The sequence below is a fragment of the Peromyscus californicus genome, unplaced genomic scaffold (assembly GCF_007827085.1).
Source record: "Peromyscus californicus insignis strain IS unplaced genomic scaffold, ASM782708v3 Scaffold_12__1_contigs__length_115047231, whole genome shotgun sequence".
Lineage (NCBI taxonomy): Eukaryota > Metazoa > Chordata > Mammalia > Rodentia > Cricetidae > Peromyscus > Peromyscus californicus.
In genome coordinates this window covers 19,660,359-19,682,163 of record NW_026294413.1, presented here as the reverse complement: position 1 = coordinate 19,682,163, position 21,805 = coordinate 19,660,359, and the positions used below count along the sequence as shown (strand labels likewise).

Below are 21,805 nucleotides of genomic sequence, written 5' to 3'. Positions count from 1 at the left end.
ACTTTTTATCTTCTATTGTCTTTCTCAACTTACATTTAGTGTTTTACAGTTTTCACTAAATCCACCCACTGCCAAAGCTTATCACAATTCTTGTAATCATAATTCTTGTAACTATAATAAGCATATAATAAGCATATAAAGCCTACCCTCATTAACGCACCCCTTCCAACAAGGCCACACCTCCTAATCCTTTAAACCACTACAAAGCCCAAAGCAAAACTCAACATCTAGGTGCATATTAGTTTTTAATCCCGATTCACAAATGAAGAAGAGTGTTTCCCATTGACCACCAGTTTCCTTACACTCTACTTCACTACAAAAGAAACTAAGGTAATCCATTTTTTTCAGGAACTAAAAGTCATGTCAAGAAGAAAAGGCAAAACTATCCAAGGGAAATGGTTCCATAGACCAAAATATAAAGGCAAGGGCTGGAGGTAAAGCTCAGAATGCAGCGTGTTTGCCTAGCATTCAAGAAGCCTAGTGTCAGGGCAAATATGGAAGAACTGGGAGGTAAGTGGGATTTCGGTACATGATGGGAAATTCCCGAAGAATCAATAAAGAATTACGTTATTTAAAAAAAAAAAAAAAAACAGAACAAAATATAATAATATGTAAATCTAAAAAACTACTGTAAAATAGAAAACGAGCAATGTCACTAGAAGACAATTCCTTTGCCACTCATCCATCAGCTGGTGATTTCTTCATTTGTTCATTACAAATGTATAGACAAACCCACTATAAATCAAATAAACAGATTTTTATATGTATCTAAAATTGCTCTATATAATTGTGTTTTATAACGTCCTTTTTTCACAAACACACACACACACACGATGTAATAAAAGTTTTGTTTTGAGGGCTAGAGAAATGACTTAGCAGTTAGGAGCACTTGCTATTCTTCCAGAAGATGAGGGTTCGATTCATAGTAACCACATCCTATCACAGGAATCTATAACTCCAGGTCCCTCTTCTGGCCTCCAATGCCGATGCACACACATGGTGCAAAGACATAAATGCAGGCAAAGCATCTGTATATGTAATGTTTTTTAATTTAACTTAAAAACTCTAGGTATTTTTCAGTCAAATAAAAAAGTCTCAAGGATATTAATCTTTAGATTCTTCTAAGAAAACAGATGTCCTGCCAAATTGGAATTACAAGTCAAATTACAAGAAGGCATTTGATTAACTTGTCAAGTACAGTAAAAAATATCTAGAAATTATCAGCACGGCAGTGGTGGTGCATGTCTTTAATCCCAGCACTCCAGAAGCAAGGGAAGGTGGATCTCTGCGTTCAGGGCCGGCCTGCTCTACAGAACTAGTACCATGATGGCCAGGGCTACACAAAGAAACCCTGTCTCAAAAAAGCCAAAATAATAATAATAATAATAGTGACAATAATAATAATTTAGAAATTGCCAGAGAATAAGCGAGCTATGATTAAAAAATCTGTTTGTTGTCTTTTAAATACTCTATCCATTCTAGCCCACTCAGTACTAACTCTATTGTTGGTCTTTCCTTGAAGCAGTCTAGTGGTAGTGGAGGGGAGGAGAAGGAAGAGGAAGAGGAAGAGAAGGAACAACAGCAGCAGCAGCAGAATGAACCCCAAAATAACTGGGATGTTAAGGTCCTTGTCTGGGGTTATTTCTACTTTATTCACTAGTAATGTACTCCTGGGTCAGCATCTTCCTTCTTTCGGAATCAAGCCTTCACATGAGCCTTCAGAGACATTCCAGATCCAAACTATAGCAGTCAGGCAGGCAGTGTATGCCTGCGCCTGTCTCTCTTCCTCACCTATTCCCTCCCCTTCCTCCTCCTTGCCACTCGCCATGACCTCGAATTTTGGAACTCACTGTTGATCAGGCAAGCCTCTGTACCCCAACCCACCCCCAAGACTGCTATGATTAAAAATGTGAGCCACCAAGGCCAGCACACTTACAATCTTTAAAAATCACACACAGCAAATCTCAAGATGTATGCTATGACATTTAGAAGAGTTGTTATAAGGAACATAAATTTATCTGCTGAACTGCATATCTATGCTTGTTAGATTTTTAATCACCCATTTTTTCATTTGTAATGAATGACTCCACTTAAAATTTAGTAATTTTTCATAGCAATATTTGAAGAAAGTAACTTGAAAATAGCAGGGGGAGTGCAGGAATGGCAGGATGCAGAAATTTTTTGGAAACTCAAACCAGGCTATAATTTATATTGATACATTATCACCTTTCACTTCTTACAAAAATGGACTGCTATAAGAAGACAAGAGAACTTGGTGACCATGATAAAATGCATAACATTATAAAATAAGTTTACCCAAACTGCTATACTTAAGAGCCAACAAAGTACCTGGCCCAGTTTTCAAGCATCTTCTTTTTTTGGTTTTTCGAGAAAGGGTTTCTCTGTGTAACAGCTCTAGCTGCCCTGGAATTTGATTTGTAGACCAGGCTGGCCTCAAACTCAGAGATGCACCTGCCTCTGCCTCCCAAGTGCTGGGATTTTAAAGGCATGTGCCACCACACCCTGCTCAAGTATCTACTTCTTAATAAAGTTTTCAAAAGCAGTATTAGTCAATTCCTAATAAAATATGTACCCACATGGAAACTACATAGGAGAAAATGTCCATTGCAGAGTTATTTATATAAACAAAATATAGAAAACAACCTAAAGATAAGAACAAAATGGTGACATAAACCATGGGATAGTAAACTGGATTTTGGTCATTTTAAAAAGTAGAAAAAACTGCCGGGCGGTGGGTGGCGCACGCCTTTAATCCCAGCACTCGGGAGGCAGAGCCAGGCGGATCTCTGTGAGTTCGAGGCCAGCCTGGTCTACAGAGTGAGATCCAGGAAAGGTGCAAAGCTACACAGAGAAACCCTGTCTCGAAAAACCAAAAAAAAAAAAAGTAGAAAAACTATGTAGGTACTGAATGTGCAAGGACAAAATGTGAAAAGGCACTTTGCTTTTCATTCTAAAGAATTCAAGAAAGTTCTCATTCTTACTGTACAGTGATTAACTTAAAAAATGTAAGGAACTGTCTAATTTTTCTTAAATATTATTCACCTGTTATGGCTTAGGTGTCTCTACTTAAAGTGGAAATTAATCCTCACTGTGAGGTATTATGAAGTGGAACCAGGTAGGCCTGTGAGAAGTAATTAAGGATTAGGTGAGTATCTTAAGATGGGACCCACACAATTGCAAAAGCAGCTTTTTGTCCTATGGCAGGCTAGCACATCAAGGTGAGACTACATGGCAAACAGAAAGTGCTCACTTACTCACAGCTGAGAAGTGAACAAGAAAGAAGAAAAGGAGTTGAGTTCCCACTATCCCCTTTGAGTTCACATCTGTAGTGGCCTGAAGACCTCCCACTAAAAAGCAATCTTAGCAAATCTGAAGCAAGCCAAATGTTTCAGAAAAATGGGTTAATAATATATAGATATCAACTATAGTTCTAGATACTATTAACAGATGCAAAATGAAAATCTTTAAATGCTAATTATAAGACATGGAAAAAATCTTTTTTTTTTGTAAAACCTCACGAGTGAAAACTATAAAATATTGCTTATATGTGAGTAAAATATTTCAGAAAGGTGCACTAGGAAATCTCAAACTTACTACACTGTTTACAAACAGAAATCAAATTAAAAGTAATTTTTTTCTTGGTACAAGTGATTATTTGAACATTGTCCTGGCTAGTCTTATGTTAACTTGACACAAGCTAGTCATCTGAAGGAAGGAACCTCAACTGCAAAACTGGGTGAAAGCAGGCCAGCCTTAGCGTATTTTCTTAATTAGTGATTAATGAGGGCGGGCCCAAACCCTTGTAGGTGGGGACTTCCCTGGGCTGGAGGCCCGGGGTTCTACAAGAAAGCAGGTGGAGCTATCCAGGAAGCAGCACTCCTCCCCGGCCTCTGCATCAGCTCCTGCCTCCAGGCCCCCCTGGCTGGAGTGCCTGCCTTGGTTTCCCAACTGTGACTGTAATACAGGACGCACAAGCCAGATAACCCTTTCCTCTCAAGCTGTGCTGCATCATAAAGTGTCATCACAGCAACTGTAACCCTCACTAAGGCATACACGAAAAATAATTTTTTCTCACAAAAAGACGGTAGTAAGAGGGTAATAAATTTGGTAAGAAAGGTTTATCATCACCCACTTCATCTCATTCATTCTCTTTGGAAAGAAAGGAGGAAGGAAAGCTGGGAAATTTGTTCAAGCTTGACTTAGCCATTTTCAACATGTATACACCAAACAAGGTAATATATCCATTTTGCTCCCAATACTTTCCCTATCTTGTGGTTTATGGATGTTAAGTAATTTTATTTGAGAAGTACCATAAGGCAGTCAAAGTGCTAAAACACACACACAAAAAAAACCCCACTAAATTTAGTAAACTCAAAATTCGAAGGGAAAATTCAAATAGGATTCAGCAATAAAATATGGTCTTGAGAAGCATTTATCAAGGTAAGGAAATAAAATAAGTAATGGACATGAGTATCATGGCCAATAATTAGTTACACAGTATTAACTCTTCCACTAATCAAAATTAATATATAATTAGAATTATTACTTTTGTCTAGCTCCATGAACAGAGCTGCCTTGCACAGAAACACTCAACATTTTCTTTAGTAAAACTGAACTCATCAGTGCTCTATGTCCAAAAAAAAAAAAAATTACTAAACTATTTTAACTAACTGTAAGCTTTAAACTTCTAATCTTAGCCTGGCATAGTGGCAAATTCCAGATTTGGGTAAGAATAAGACCAGCCTGCTAGGAAAAAACAAAATGGAAAAAAAAAAATCTTAATTCTGAAGGTACTATGAAATAAAGAGGGTTCTGGTAAGATTGCTAGGCAGCTAAAGGTGCTTGCCACCCAGCTGGATGACCTGAGTTCAATCCCCAGAATCCACAAGGAAGTAAAGAATCCACTCCTTCAGTCTGTCTTCTAACGGCCACCATGTGCCGGTGCCTGATCACACACACAAGCAAATAGATGTTTAAAATATTGAAATAAAAAGAGAAATAGACCCAAAGAATGTATTTTTAATGCTGCTCATGTCAGCTACTCTAAAAGGTAACACAGTGTTTAATTTTATACAAACGAGCTTGTCATTCAGATTTTCAGTCAACAAAGAAATTTAAATTAATACATTTAATACTGAAGTCTATGTCACACACATTGTTCTAGGTGTCTAGAACAAGAAGACAAACTGTAAGAGGCAAAGTTGGTTTTCACCTGCCAGATTCCAACAATGATGCTAAAACAAGTAACAGTTAACTACTAAACATGTATGTAGCATGTGATGCATGGCATAAGTTATGCAAGAGTGATTAAAGAGTTATGTTGGAAAGAGTCAATCCCCAACTAGATAGATCCCAGATAAGTTCTGGGAAAAACAGATCACATCAGATCTCTATTTTAGTACTGACATACAACACATACATATAAAAGATCTAAAGTCAAGAAGCACCACCATACAAAGCTTCAGAATCAAAATGGCACCATCATTTAATGGCTATATTCACATAGGACCGCTGTGGTGATATATTGTATACCCTAATAAAATTTGCCTGAAGACCAGAGGACTAGATTAAACACAGAGGCCAGACAGTAGCTGCACATGCCTTTAATCCCAGCACTAGGAAGAAAGTAATCTAGCTGGGCGGGGAAAGGTATATCAAGTGTGAGGCAGGAACTAAAGCCCTTTTGGCTAAAGGCCTTTTCAGTTGAAAAGCTTTTTGGCTGAGAGCCTCTTTTCGGCTGGACCCCTTTCAGGTCAGGATTTCAGTCAGAGGATTCGTGGAGTTGGCAAGGTGGGACGTGGCAGTGGCTTGTTCCTTTGTTACTCTGATCTCTCAGCATTTACCCCAATATGTGGCTCTGGGATTTTTATCGAAAGACCACATAGATTTCAAGCAACAGACTGCTGCAATAGAATATGACCTTGAGAGCCATTTATCAAAAGGAGATAGGAAAGTATATGCATAGCCAGTAAGGTGTACTACTAAATAGTCCTAAGAGTTCACTTTGTCATCTTTAACAGAACCCAGTTCACATTCAATAAAGGCAAAATGATCAGCATAGAATAAACTGTCAATGAATTTTTACTATTTAAAAATTGGAGAAAAGGGGCGAATATAAGCCAATGTGATAGAGAATCACAAAGGAAGTTTAGTTTTGTAGAAATTAGATGCTCATAAAAAACAGGAAGCAAGTGGAAACTAGCAAGAATGCAATTGTAAGAAAAGTATGGGTATACTTTTCTATTTTTTTGCTATTTTTGCTTAGTCTTTCTTCCTTAATGTGCAAACTAACTTACTATGCCAAAGAAGCTACTCAGCAATAGAGGAAAAATTAAGAAGAAAATCTAATCAAGGTTTAGGCTAAAAAGATCATTGTGCAAATGCAAAATAACAATTTTTCCATAATTCAAGATAAAAAAAAATTTTAATGAGTTTTTTTAAAAAGTACTTATTAATAGCAAACATATGCAAAGAAAAAAGTACTACAAAAACTCCATGAGAGTATCTCTCAAACTGTATGTAATGCTTTTAGAACCTTGTTCCTTTTCAAAGGGGTTACTGTGAATGACAGTCTAATAGTTTAAAAAAGAAAAGTAATGCCAGGTGTGGTGGCGCATGCCTTTAATCCCAGCACTCGAGAGGCATAGTCAGGTGGATCTCTGTGATTCGAGGCCAACCTGGTCTACAAATCAAGTTCCAGACAGCCAGGGCTGTTACACAGAGAAACCCTGTCTCAGGAAAAAGGGGGAAAAAAAGAAGGAGGAGGAGGAGGACGAGGAGAAGAAAAGTATACCATAAATGGAAAGAAAATATCATCCCCACTACCATGCAGCAGTAGCATACTACATGCACGGCTTGGGAGCTGTGCATGTTCTGCTCAATCAAGCAGTTCTCAATCTTCCTAAGGTTATGACCCTTTAATACAGTCATAATTTTTAATCTTAATTTTTAATACAGTCATAAATTCCTCAATTTGTGATGACCCCAACCATTAAATTATTTTCACTGATACTTCATAGCTGCAATTTTGCTACTGTTATGAATTATAATGTAAATATCTGTTTTCCAATAGTTTTAAGCAACACCTGTCAAAGAGTCATTCGACCCCCAAAAGGGTCAAGACCCACAGGTTGAAAACTGCTGCTCTAGAGTATAAATAAGGCTTGAATTTAACTGACTGTGAGCTAGTATCTTAACTTCAACTTCAGTGCCTCATTGTCTCATCACCTGCAAAAACAGAGAGAACACTCTCAAACAAAGGGAATAAGACACCGGCAATGCATGCAAACGTTAGTGGGAGCAGTAGGAGTCCTGTAAGCTATGTGTGTTCATCAAGCAGTATTGACGGAAGGAGGGAAGACAGCAGACTCTTAGATGTGTCTCATTCTCTTCTAACTGTACAAGGAAACAATTCTCCCCAATTCTATCAGTAAAGAAAAGGGAGGCTCACTTGCCTAGATCCCTAAGCTAACTGAATGGCAGACATGAGAACACTGATCTATGAGGTCCACAAGGCCAGCCTGGTCTACAGAGACAGGCAACAAAATACAGAGAAACTGTCTCAAAAAACAAAAAACAAACAAACAAACAAAAAATTAGAGTTTGGGTTTGGGGTGGTAAACAGGTAGACCCTAGAGCTCATTGGTCAGCTAACCCTAGCCAAATCAAGGAGCTCCAAGTTAATGAGAGACTTTGTCTCAAAATACAAAGTGTACAGCAGTAGGAAAAATACTTGATAAGGACTACTGGCTTCAAGATTCTGGTTCACCCCAAGCAGAATGGCCAGGATCAAGAAAACAAAGGACAGCCAGGCAGTGGTGGTGAATGCCTTTAATCCCAATGCTCAGAAGGCAGCAGTTCGAGGTCAGCACAGGCTACAATGTGAATCCTAGGACGCCAGACAGAGAGAGAGAGAAAGAAGGAAAGGAAAAAAGAAAAGAAAAAGGATAAAGGGGAGGGGAGGGGAGGGGAGGGGAGGGGAGGGGAGGGGAGGGGAGGGGAGGGGAGGGGAGGGGAGGGGAGGGGAGGGGAGGGGAGGGGAGGGGAGGGGAGGGGAGGGGGAGGGGACGGGGAGGAGAGGAGAGGAGAGGAGAGGAGAGGAGAGGAGAGGAGAGGAGAGGAGAGGAGAGGAGAGGAGAGGAGAGGAGAGGAGAGCGAGAGGAGAGGAAAGGAGGCAGGCTGGAGAGGTGGCTCAGTGGTTTAGAGCTCTGGCTGCTCTTCTAGAGGTTGAGTTCAATTCCCGGCAACCACGTGGTGGCTCACAACCTGGGATATGATGGGATATGATGCCTTCTTCTGTCTGATCCCCTCTTCTATCATACAGGCATACAGCAAATGGAGAACCCATACACATATAATACATAAATAAAGAAAACAAATGGCAACAAATGCTGGTGACCATGTAAGGTAACAAGTCATTTACAGTGGTGGGAATGTAAACTGGCACAGCCCCTATGGAAGAAAGTGTGAATGAAGTTCCTCAAAAGCTTAATGGTTATGACCCAGCTATACCACACTTAGGTATACACCAGAAGGACTTTAACTCAACATAACACAGAGACATTTGTACATCCAGATTTATTGTTTCACTATTAGGAATACCTAAGAAACAGAACCAGCGAAATATCCAACAGATAAATGGATAAAGAAATGTGGTACATTTACAGAGAGCAATTTTTTTCATCCATAAAGTATAAAATCATGATCACTATATTTAGTGAACCAGGCCAGATTCAGAATGAAAAAGACTACTTATTTTCTCTCATCGTCAGACTCTAAGTGTTAAGTGTGTATGTGTATAAGAGACAGAGGCCAAGTGAGGATGTGAGAGAGATCTTAGGCAGGGAGAGGGTGAGAACAGAGAGTAAAGGAACACATGATATATACATTGACAGGAAGACGATCTGAGAGGAGAAAAGGAGAATGCAACATGGGAGAGTGGGGTCAAGGCCAGTTAGAGAGGAGTAATAAACACAAAGAACAAAGACACACACACACACACACACACACACACACGCGCGCGCGCGCCATAATAAAGCCCATTACTTTATATGCTAACTTTAAGGTCCAATCACCATGACAAAGATCATATTTTGGGGGGAAGGAAGGGAGTTAGGATTTCACATTACCAAAAAGACATTAATAGTGGAGGAAGGACTGACTAAGCAGATGGCTGAAATCAAAAGACATCAATTCTAAATACTTCAAGAGGAAATTTTAATATCTAAATTCTCAATGACTTGTGAAAAAAGAACAGAACTCTGCTACTATAGAACTTATAATGGAATAAACAGATGCACACATCTGTCACTCAGGCTAGAAATGCAGCCAAGCTTCCCAGCATACCTCACTCTCCATCACTCTCCAAACTCACCTACCCTAACCCAGGCTTCCTAAAAAAGCTTTAATAACCACAAAATTATTAACGCGACTCAACAAAGTCCTGTGTGATCTGGCTCCTCTCCTGTCCCTAACCATTTCTATTCTCCCTCTGCTCTTTCAATTTCATTCATTTCTTCCAAACAATTTTCCCCCTTTCTTGACATCTACCTAATGTATTTCCAAAGCACTTTGGACTTCTTTACCACACAGTATTATAATTACTTGTTCAGCATCTGTCTTCCCTAACAAATGAAAACAGCTATTTCATACCTTGCCACATACTATTTTCCACTCTGATTAGTACAGAGTAAGTACTCAAAAATTTGCTAATACATTCAAAATTCAGGTTTGTCAAAAAAAAAAAAAAAAGTGTCGCCAGGCGGTGGTGGCGCAAGCCCTTAATCCCAGCACTCGGGAGGCAGAGCCAGGCGGATCTCTGTGAGTTCGAGATCAGCATGGGCTACAGAGTGAGTTCCAGGACAGGCTCCAAAGCTACACAGAGAAACTGTCTCAAAAAACCAAAAAAAAAAAAAAAAAAAAAAAGTGTCATGAATAGCTAAAAACTATATAATGTTCCTTCATATAATACTTTCTCAAACAGTATGTATTTTATAATTACACGTCAACACTAAGCAAAAAAACTCTTTACATAAAAAAACAAAATAAACAACAAACAAACAGACATTTGCCTAGCAGTGGTGGTGCAAACCTTTGATCCCAGCACTCAGGAGAAAGAGGCAGGCAGATCTCTTTGAGTTCATGGCCAGCCTGGTCTACAAAGCAAATTACAGGTCAGCCAGAGCTATTCTATTACACAGATAAACCTTGTCTAAAAAATAAAAAAAAAAAAAAGAAAGAAAGAAATAAACATTAGAAACCATGACGGTAAATAATTAAGCTTTCATAGATCATCACCTAGAATAGAGAACACATGGAAATTAAAAGAACAAGAATACGAACTAAATTACTGTACAACAATGTACATTAGAAAGGACCACTGTGTAGACTCTACTAGCAGAAACTGTTTATTGTAATCATGGAAAGTAACAGACATCTGAGTAGCTGCTACAATAAGCATGCTGTTGTTTTAATTAAAAAAAAAATTAGAAGCATACACAATAAGTATATATGTTGTAGGTTAGTGAAAAACCATGAGATGCAATAAAGTTGATCTGAAACGTGCTAATTACAAACTGGGCAGTATTCTAAGATTTTCTTTATATATATTCACTATTTTTCCCTCTTCCAAGATGGAAACACACATTGAGTTAAGCAACTTATCCAATACTATACAACTTATAGGTGAGAGGCAGTGGCACAGTTCAAGGCTAGTCCTCAGGCTCTGGGGTCCTCCCTCTCACCTGCTATACATGTTACTCTCCAATCCACTGAAAGCAAAGGTCTTTTTTGTTTATTTGGAGGTGGAGGGTACTGAAGATTTCATCTATGGCTCTGCACACTGCATATGTCACCACTAGGCTATCCCCTCCAGCTCTCTGAAATAGAACTTCTCTCTATCCCATTCCAGTCAACTAAACTGCTAAGACCAAGGGCTGGTCACCTTATAACCCCCACTCCAGTCTCCTACATCATCCATCCAGCTGTAAAAACAAACTTTGGGCCATCATACTTGATTGTTCTTTCCCTTTCTTCCACACCTGCTCTATCGCAAGTTTTATCAGATCTATTTGTGAAGTGCATTTGGTTCTGTCTCCACTATCATCCAATACAGTCTCTTTCTACAATACCTTCAAAATAGCCTCCCTTCATTTCACTCTTCCTCCTTGTCTGTCTCCACAAAACAGGCATATTTATAGTCCAGTCAGTCCTGGTCTGCTTTAAATAAGCTATCTTTCTAGTGCATGTTAAATAAAATCTTAATTCCTCACCGTGACCTAAAGCTCCCATAGGATTTGGGCCCTGCCTACTTGTTAACTTCATTGTCTTCCTCTCTTCTCTACACAAATCAAGGATCATGTCTTCTACCAAGCTTTTCCATCTACTCTTCATTCTGCAAATACTTCTTTCCTCAGACTATCACACAGAAGGGTTCTTCTCCTCTTTAATTTTGTTAAGTATTACCTGCTCAGACAGCTTCCAACAAGTGCTCCAGCAGCCCCCATCCTAACCACCTTTACATGATCCTCTACTATTTCAATGGCCATAACTGGTCAAGGCTGAAATAGATTCTTATTGCATCTTGTTAACCTGGGAATTTTAAATTCTAGCCCCAAAGCTTCCCTCAGCACACTGTAAAATCCTAATACATGTATTAAATAGGTGAATTATCTGCCGCTGCATCTTGTTATTGTAAATCAACCATACTGAAAAGAAATTTACCTATGATGTTTTGCATTGAATAAATCCATAAAAAATTCCTAAAAATTTTCAGCCTAAGACATTTCAACGGTTGCAGGAACTACTGAATTCCTCCTTAAACTGCTAAATATCCCACATATAGAGAAACTTTATTTTTTTTTCCTTCTCCAAGTGAGTAGGGTGTGAGTGCAAAAGAGGGGGTTCACTAGGCACATTAGCACCTGTTACATCTCCAATCAGTTAAGAGAGGTGCGTATGAACCAGACACCACATGGAAGACGTGGCCTTTCTTTAAGGGACTGTAAGTGAAACCTGAAGTTTAAACTCGAACTGCCCTAATCCCTAATAAAAGTCATTCATTTCGTTTAAAGAAACAATGTAAAATAATCTATGACCAGGATGATATTGCGAGCATTCATGAAAAGCAAAGAAACCCATTTGAAGGCCCTCAGCAAACACAGGTGTATGGGGAAGTTTGGTATCACTCTACATGTAACGGGAAAACAAAAGCAGTAGACACCGGTTCAAAGATCAGTTCAACGATAAAAAAGCACAGTTCCAGCTTTTGCTATCTCGAATCTGGACGCGAAGGTGGAGGGAGGGAAACAGAGCCCTAGGACCCCTGCTTTTCGCTCTGGGCCTCCACCACAGGCACTTCGAGGAAACGGCACCGATCGGTGCGTCCGCCGGTCCCCCAGCGGCATCCCTGCAAGGACAGCTCCCCGGGGTACTCACATGGGCTCGAGGGTCTTGCTGAGCCAGGACTTGAGTGCCTCGAAGTTTTCAATGATCATCTTAGAGACCATCCACCGCGGCCCCGAGGAGGCCGGTCACACGCCTGCGCTGGCCCAGGTCGCAGCAGCCGCCGCCGCCGCGCCGCCGCCGCCGCCGCCCCCTCCTCCGCGCGCCGTCCGCGTGGGCCGCGGTGGGAGGTGCCGGTGGCAGGTTCCCGCGAGCCGCGCTGGGCGAGCAGCTCGGCGGGGCCGCCGCCGCAGGCCACGCGCCCACCTGCTACCGGGAGCTGCCCCTCTGCGGACCCCGGCCCCAGGCGGAGGCAGCAACGGTTTACGCGGGCCCTCCCCCTCGCCCTGCTCCCCAGTGAATCTTCCCGAAGGACAGCCGAAACGCGCTGAGACCCAGGCCTTTCTCTCAGCCCCGGGATTAGGTGCTTGTTGGCAACGCGGCGGAGCAGAGGTGAAGAGGAGCGACAACGAAGGGCGGCTCAATGGGAACGGTTCGGGGGGTCTTCCCGGCTTCCAGCACCCCCAAGAAGATGGCTGCCGGTAAATCTCGCGAGGATGCTCTGAAGTCTCGCGGCGAGTCCCAGAGCATGCCGGGAAGAGACGCAAATTCGGCGGACTGTACGCCGAGCGAATGCAGTAGTCGTGTGTTTTGTGTTTGCGTGGGCCGAGGCCTTAGCTCCTTTTCACGCCCTCGGTCCTCGGAATGAATAACCACAAGCGCCGCCGTCTTCTTTCACAAGGATGGAAAGGCCACTTGACTCCCAGACATTTTCCTCGGGGAGGATTGTGCTCGTGTCGGCATGAATGAACGGGCAAGATGAAAGGGCTTCTTGAGGCGGCGGCCCGCAGTTTGCAGGTGTCCTGCGCTGTGCAGCCTGCCTTAGTTACCTCAGCACCTCCCCAGTACGATATTCTGTGTGTGCTGCCCTGTGCACGCGATGGATAAAGACAGACTGCTCTGATACCCACTGAGACCTCCAGAGGATTAGTGTCCTTATCCAAAAGTACATGACTTTTTGACAAAGGTCTAGGGGCCTATGGATGCCCCCCAAACAGGAGTTAACCTTCATGATTTCCAACCTAGCTAAAGACAGTTTTGTTACGTTTTAAATTCTCTTCATTTAGAAAAGACTCAACACTTTCTCCAAGAAATTACAATGTACTAAAAGCAGAGCTTGCAAATCAGCATCCTATATATCATGGGTGGTCCAACAAGTTTGATTCTATTATATAATGTTATTAAGAGACTAACTAGCAAAGACTCTAAAGTCCATAGACTACAAATGGAATGAAAATACTTCACGATCTAAACACACGGCGAACCATTAAAAAATTCTTGATGAGACAGAATTTATAATTTGCTGGAGTGGAGTGTCCTTTAAGAATTAACTGAGATTACACAATACAAAGCTAGACGTTTGCTCTAAAATAAAGTATCTTAATCATAATCAAACTAATGGATACCCAAGGTATTGATTAAAGTGATTTAACTAAGTGAAACAAGCCAGATATGAAAAGGTAAGTATGTCTTTATCGAGGTTGTTAGAGGAGCAAGGGAGAGAGAAAGAATGCAGACTGGTCGCCAGGAGTGAGAGGTGGAATGGGAGGCAAAGGAAAGGGAACTTGGGAAATACATCTCAGTGGTACAGAGTTTCGGTTTGGAGTGATAATAGAGTTCTGGGATGGATGGTGTCGATGGCTGAACAGTTTGACTATATCTAATGCCATAAAGTTGTACACATACAATTATTAAAATGGTGAACTTTGTGTCACATATAAAATTTATAAATACTGTATTGCTGAGAATCATGTTTCTGTTTAAAGTCACTATATGTATTGTTGATTAATCAATATTGAACTCCTGTTCACTGGCACCGTAACACATGTTTAAACAAAGCTCTTATAATTCATGTACTTTTCTGTGTAAAATACATCACATCCTTTTTTTTTTTTTTTGGTTTTGGTTTTCTTGAGACAGGGTTTCTATGTGTAACAGCCCTAGCTGTCCTAGAACTCACTCTATGGACCAGGCTGGCCTCGAACTCACCGAGAACTGCCTTCCTCTGCCTCCCACGTGCTGAGATTAAAGATTAAAGGCTTGTGCCACCACCGCAGGGCTGTAACACCTCCGAGCGGCTTTTTTTTTTTTTTTTTTTTTTTTTTGGTTTTTTCGAGACAGGGTTTCTCTGTGTAGCTTTGCGCCTTTCCTGGAACTCACTTGGTAGTCCAGGCTGGCCTCGAACTCACAGAGATCCGCCTGGCTCTGCCTCCCGAGTGCTGGGATTAAAGGCGTGCGCCACCACCACCCGGCAGAGCGGCTTCTTTTTAGGGACCATGGAGAGTATCTCATTATTGCCTATAGAGTACAGGGGCATTTTAAACAATGAAATCATCAGCAAAAAGCTCATAAATGAAGGAAATAAAACATGGCACCAAATAGATCACAAAATAGGTCCTTGTTTCCATTGTGTGAACTGTAAAAAGGAGGCAGGATGTCAGTTATGAATTATTACGTGGGGGGGGGGGGGCGGAAATCCCCGAAGGTATCCCCTGTGTGCAGGGAAACATGATGGGCAGATGCACGACATGTGGGCATGGCAGAGGCGACGGCAGCCAGTAATTCACAACCCAGATGCACATGGAGAGTTTATTATAACAGAGAGATTAAAAGAAAGATAGGAAAGAGAGAGACAGAGGAGGGGAGAGGAAGAGGAGGAGGAGTAGAAGAAGAGAGAGAGAGAGAGAGAGAGAGAGAGAGAGAGAGAGAGAGAGAGAGAGAGAGAGAGAAGGAGTGCACCTCATGGGAGGAAGATCGGAAGAGAAAGAGAGGAAGGGGAGGAGTTTTTCCTTAGAATGAGGCTTTTATGTGAGGACGCAGGGCGCCAGGGGGTGGGATTCCAAGGGGCAGATCAGAACATTAACAATGTCTCTTTGTCCAACCTCACTGAGAACATACATATCATTGAACCTGAATTTTTAACCACTCAGCCTTTGACCACAAATGTCCACTGCAAAATGAAGCCCTATACTTCCAAGAAACTTTCCTTCCCCACTGAGAGTGACAGCAGTTCCTTCCCTTCCATGGTACACTGGAGTCCCACCCTGCAGTTAGCCACCGCTGCTGCCATGCTTTCTTTCCTTCAGTCTGTATCACTTCATTACTTCATTTTCTTTAGACCTCTTTTCAAAGGTAGAGTTTGGCTAGTGCAGTAACCGGTGCTACTCAGAGAGCACTAACCACCAGCATGGACATTTTAGAACCCAGCATTTGTGACTTCACATTTACCAACATATATTGGTCTTTCAAGACCCAGTCACTGTTAATGTTGTTCCTTTTGCACGGAATAGTATTCCTCATTGCTCACATTCCATTTCCTCGATGACAGCCTAGATAATGGTTTTTAATAGCCTTTTGGTTCCCAGATGTAGAATAAAAGTTAAAGTTTGTTATTTAGTTTTCTAATCGTTCTCGCCTTCAAATATGCTGAGCATCAAATTAATTCCCTTTTATGCTTCTTGACTTAGCATAATATCTGAAACAACAAAAAAATGGTTAAAGGACATTTGCTCCACTTTAAGTCGGAAAGAAGCAGAAGTAAGAAACTGTTTCAGCTAGTCGTAACAATGATACATTTTTCTACAGGTTTGTATCCTTCCATGCTCTTTCGTCATGAGTTGTCTTTCCATTTCCCCAACCCCCTCCCCAGGAGTTAGCAGACTTAACTTCTTAATTCTTTCAGTTTTCTCACATAGTTGGTGAATATAGTCTTATTACTTCTTGTCACTCTCAATGGTGCTTTTAGAGCCTTGTTTAAAACCTCAGTCTTCAATGGGCAGTGGTGGCACACACCTTTAATCCCAGCACTCGGGAGGCAGAAACAGGCAGATCTCTGAGTTTGAGGCCAGCCTGGTCTACAGAGTGAGTTCCAGGACAGCCAGAAACTGTTACATAAAGAAACCCTGTCTTGGAAAAAAACGAAAACAAACAAACAAACAAAAACCCACACACAAGAAAAAAAAACCCAGTCTGCATTTCAAGATCCAAAAGATATTCTGTATTTTCTTCAATTTTGTCTTACAGCTCTTCATTCTCTCTAGAAAATTGCTGTCAGCATCCTTTTTTGCTCTAGAGCTGAACTGGTTTTTCTCTACTGTGCCCCTCAGGAGTCTATTATTTTCACATCGATGGGAAATGTTACTTATCATACATTATATTCCCATTTACACATGACTGAGGCTATGGTTTCCAATTCTTTTGGTCAATTTGTTATGACTATACCAGTACTGTGTTGTCTGATTTCTGTTGTGCTAATACCTCTTCTCTGTGCTTCTTTTTCAGCTTAAACCTGGCTAAATGATCTTTAATCTTTAATCTTCCAAATATTTAGACATCAGGCATAGAAAGAAAATGTATATCATTACAGCGATACAGATGAGGAAGGATCATGCCTAGGTTCTTTAAGGATAGGAAAATTTTAATGATTAAGAAAGATAACTAGTAAAAGAAACTAGCCATGTGAAACGAAGTTCATACCAGAACATTTCAGGTTTATGTAACAGTGTGTAGAATGTTCCTGATACAAATAAAAGCCAAGATCTTTTTGTTTGTTTGGAGTTTTTTTGTTTTGTTTTGTTTTCTTCTGTTTTGTTTTTCGAGACAAGGTTTCTCTGTGTAACAGCCCAGGCTGTCCTGGAACTTGCTCTTTAGACCAGGCTGGTCTTGAACTCACAGAGATCCACCTGCCTCTGCCTCCCAAGTGCTGGGATTAAAGATGTGCACCACCACTGCCTGGCTCTAGAGCCAAAATCTTTGAAAAGGTGTAAGAAGTAGGGAAATATGAAGTTGGGTGGAGGAGGAGAATGGCTCTGGGTCATTTTGAGGTTGAAAAGGGAAATAAGATTTCTGTGGACTAGGCTATGGTGAGAGGCTATTGAAGAGTGTTCAACATCGCAGGGCAAATTAAAGTCAAGAGAACACCTGCACCTACTTCTCAGCGCTGAAATCTGAGAACAGGCAACTGTTCTTTAGTATAACAATGCCAGAGTTTTTGTTTACCCAGAAATAATGTTAATATCATATTTATGAATGGATTGTATTTTTCTTTTTCTTCTCACTTTATTTTTTAGATTATAATTTAATTGAAATATTTCTCTCTTCCCTTTCTTCCCTACATACCCTTCCATATATTTCTCCCTGTTCTCCTTCAAATTCATGGCCTCTTTTTCACTGTCATTGCACACATATATGTATATGTGCATGTGCATGTGCATGTATATGTATATGCATATGGGAATATATTTTCTTAACCAGACTGACTGCTGCTAGCCAGCAAAGAAAAATAATGTTTTCTGTGGCAAGCATAAGTGATGTAAAAGAAAGGGCTTCACAACCTGCTGCTGATGTAAGCTGGAATCAGAAGGCAGACTGTCATTTCCCCCCACAGGACTATGGTGCTTCCAGTATAAGAGGATTGAGAGGCATCCATCAGCCCTTCAGTGGACATTCTCTTCCTGCCATAGGAAATTTTAATAACTACTTCTCTAATTCAGAAAGTGTCATGGAGCTACTATCCTTTATGGTGGGTAGCAATAACGTAAAAAGGGCATGGATGCATACATATGTACATTTCACAATCATTACACAATCGTCTAGTGTACAAACTTTTACAATGATGCCAGAGAAGTATAAATCTTAGTAACCAGGGGAGAAAATACAGTGGTATTTAAAAGCATCTGTCAGTGAAGTGATACAATATCTGTGTTGTCAACATCATTTGAAAGAATACAAGTAAAAAGAGTAGAATATCAGTGAGACAAGAGTGGTCATGAATCCATTATTGTTGAAACTGGATGATGAGGAAAGATTATGTTTCTTTCAGATTTTAAATATATTTGAAGGTTCCATAATAAGAAAGGCTTTTACATGTTTTGTTAAGGAAGAGAGACCCAAGAAACAAGCAGACTTCTAAGAAGGCTGGGGTGAGAGGCCCTTGAGAGCAGAGACTTGGCCTACTGGATGACTACTGTGTCTTCAGTCCTGGGAAATGTGCATAACACATAGTAGGCTCTCACTGTGTACTAAGTGAACGAATGCTAGAGAGTAAAACTTGGACTTTGTGAGAGAATCTGGTCGTTTGGAGTAGGAAGCATATCCCAGGGTCCACCCCTCTACCATATCACATCTGACAGTCCATTACCTATATGTTTAAACTATTATTGTGTATGACAATGTAGGCACATATGTCATGACATACATGTAAAGATCAAAGGATAACTTTCAGGAATTAGTTCTCTCCTTCCACTGTGGGATTTTGAAATCAAACTCAGATTATCAGCGTTGCTAGGCAAGTGCCTTTACCCTCTGAGCCATCTCGCCAACCCTCATAATATGTTTTTTCAATTTATTTTTTAAATTGTGTATGTGTTGTGGATATGTGCATGTGGGTACAAGGGCTTCAGAGACCAGAGACATCGGATCTCCTGGAACTAAAGTTAACAGGCAGCTGTGAGCTGCCTGGGTTGGGTACTGGGATCCTAACTGGGGGTCTTTGGAAAGCAGGGGGCACTCTTAACTGCTGAGCGGTTTTTTTTTTTTTTTTTTTTTGGTTTTGCGAGACAGGGTTTCTCTGTGTAGCTTTGCACCTTTCCTGGAACTCGCTCTGTAGACCAGGCTGGCCTCGAACTCACAGAGATCCTCCTGGCTCTGCCTCCCAAGTGCTGGGATTAAAGGTGTGTGCCACCACCGCCCAGCCCTATTGTATGTCTTAAATACTTCAGCCCTGCATGGTGGTTTGAGCCTGTAACCCCAGCCCTTGGGAAGTATAGCCAGGATCTCGAATGAGGCCACCATTGATTGCAAAAGGAGTTCCAAGCTACATGGTGAGCCTGTTTTTAGGGGGAGAAAAAAAAGGAAGAATCCCTCAAAAAAGAAAAGTTCTGTTCCCCAAGGGAAGCCAAACACAAACTTCTGTCTTGGGATCCCACGACAAGGAGCCATTCTCAGGCTGGCACACACATGATCTCTACAGAGTTGCTTCTAGGGACTCTGTCGCATCCTTTCTTTACTCTTTTCAACAACTAGTTATGGTGCAGTACCTCCGTGCTTTAAGCCAAAATCAGTTGAAAAACTAAAGTGTCTTTTACCCAGTGTTCTCGTTCCACTTCCTTCCTTTCTAATTTGAGTGGGAGAACTGATTAAATATTCTTTTGAAGTCCGTCCACCTCTGCATGTTATTCTTGGTTTCCGTAATGCCTTGGGACAGAACTGTCTGCTGCGAAGGTAATGATGTAGAACCTAAATCAAAGCTTTTGGTATTCAAGGCCATTATTTTGAAGACCAGAACATGAAGAGAAGAAAGCAGTAACAGAGAACGTGCATTGGCCGAATTAAATGCTCTCCTGAGACATTGTCCATAAGGATTGAAAGCTGCCCGGTCTACTGTCATAGCCGCCAAAAATGTATGGCCACTTAGCACTTACACTGTGGTTAAAGTAGTGTGAACCATGCCAAGCACTAACTTTAAAACACACTGTGACCTCCAAAATCCTTTGGTTAACATAGTATGCATTAGCAGGAAAACAAGATTTTTGTGCGTATGCATAGGCATCCCACAGACTTACAGATGACTAAAGCTTCCACAGCATCCTGAATCACAGGAGGAAATCCTGGTGGTGGCAGCAGCACACGTTACATAAGGATGAAAAAGGAAAATCATGGAGAATAAAAGGTGTCTTGTTAGATTGTAAAAGGTCACTCAGGTAATAAAAACTCTTGCTCAACAACCTTTAGAAGAATAAGTGACTGTGCCTGCAGGGCACCAACCTCTAGTCCAGCAGTTCTGTGGGTTGTGACCCCTTTGGAGGTCAAACAACCCTTTCACGGGGGTCGCATATCCAATATCCAGATACTTGCATTATGATTCATAACAATAGCAAAATTACAGTTATGCAGTAGCAGCGAGAATAATTTTAGGGTTGAGAGTCACCACAACATGAGGAACTCTAGTCTCTTCTGTGACCCAAATTAATTTTCACTAGCAGGTTCCTCTGGTGAAAGGATCCACTACAGTTGTGTTCCTTTTAAAGGATCCACTTTTAAGCACATAAGGGAAGCTCACAGATAACTTCTGCCTGCATCTATTGTTCCCAGAGTACTCTCAATTCCAAGTGCCAGCTTTAAATTTATTCTTTGATAATTTTATGCATGTAGACAACAAAATATGATCATGTTTGTCTTCGCCGCTGTTCTATTGCTGTGAAAAGACACCATGACCAAGACAATTCTTATTAGAGAAAGCATTTAGTTGAGGGCTTTCTTACAGTTTCAGAAGGTTAGTTCATGAACACCACGGCAGGAAGTGAAGATGTCAGGCAACCCAGCACGGCACTGATAGCTCATATCTGATCAGCAAGTTGCAGGCAGAAACTGAGAGACTGGGTCTGGTGTGGACTTTGAAACCTCAAAGCCCACCCCCAGTCACTCAACTCCTCCAATGAGGCCACACCTACTAGTCCTTTCCAAACAGTTCCACTAACTGGGACCAAGCATTCAAACATATGAGCCTATGGGGACCATTCTCATTTAAACCACCACAATGTCCACCCTTAATTGTCTCTCTCTAGCCCCCTCTGAATGCCACCCAATGCACCCCCTCCAAACTTTATGGCTTGTTCTTATTTTTTTTAATAACCCAAGTCCAATTAGTGATGGCCATATACATGTTCATGATGTGGGGCTATCCAGTGGCCACCCCCCCAATACAATGATTCTTTTTCCTCTAGCAGCTATCAACTGTTAATAGCTCCTCAGTTTGAGATAAGGCTTCATGAGCTTCTCCCCCATCCATGCTAGAATTTTAGTTGGCTTGGTCTTGTGCAGATCATATGCAGGTCACCACAGCTGCTGGGAGTTTATGAGTGCAGTAGTCATGTCATTTCCAGAAGACGGCATTTCAAAGCACCCCTGTCCACCTCAGCTCTTCTTACATTCATTCTGCCTCCTCTTCCATAAAGTTCCTTGAGCCTTGGTTTGGCCAGAGAGGGGGTTGTGACAGGAGTTGATAAAGATATTCCATTAAAGATTGAGCACTCACAGTCACATATTCTCAATACTTGGATCACTTGACTGCTGCCCACTGCAAAAAAGAAGCATCTCAGATCAGCCCAGGTCTAAGGGTATAAACATAAGTATTCATAAGATAATTTGAATATATGACTGTTTATCAAAATAACAATAGTTGATCCCACTTTAGGACTTATGTATTTCTCAGCATGGGGCTTTTGACCAGGTTTACATTACCATTCCTGAATTCCTTCCCGTGGGGCAGACCACAAATCCAGTT

The 21,805-nt window shown here is 41.2% G+C and overlaps 1 protein-coding gene across 10 annotated transcripts in view; it reads right to left on the bottom strand.

The window, feature by feature from the left end:
* Nucleotides 1-14,367, bottom strand: part of Rbm26 (RNA binding motif protein 26) — a 77,637-nt gene extending 63,270 nt beyond the window's left edge. For 5 of the 10 annotated variants that reach the window (XM_052732513.1, XM_052732516.1, XM_052732515.1 and 2 more), the window contains exon 1: nucleotides 12,457-12,621. In XM_052732513.1, the coding sequence (XP_052588473.1) occupies nucleotides 12,457-12,527 (71 nt within the window). In that variant the 5' untranslated portion in view covers nucleotides 12,528-12,621. Of the gene's footprint in view, nucleotides 1-12,456 lie in introns of all 10 variants that reach the window. The other 5 variants (XM_052732521.1, XM_052732522.1, XM_052732518.1 and 2 more) reach the window with 2 other exon arrangements.
* Nucleotides 14,368-21,805: the final 7,438 nt, after the last annotated feature.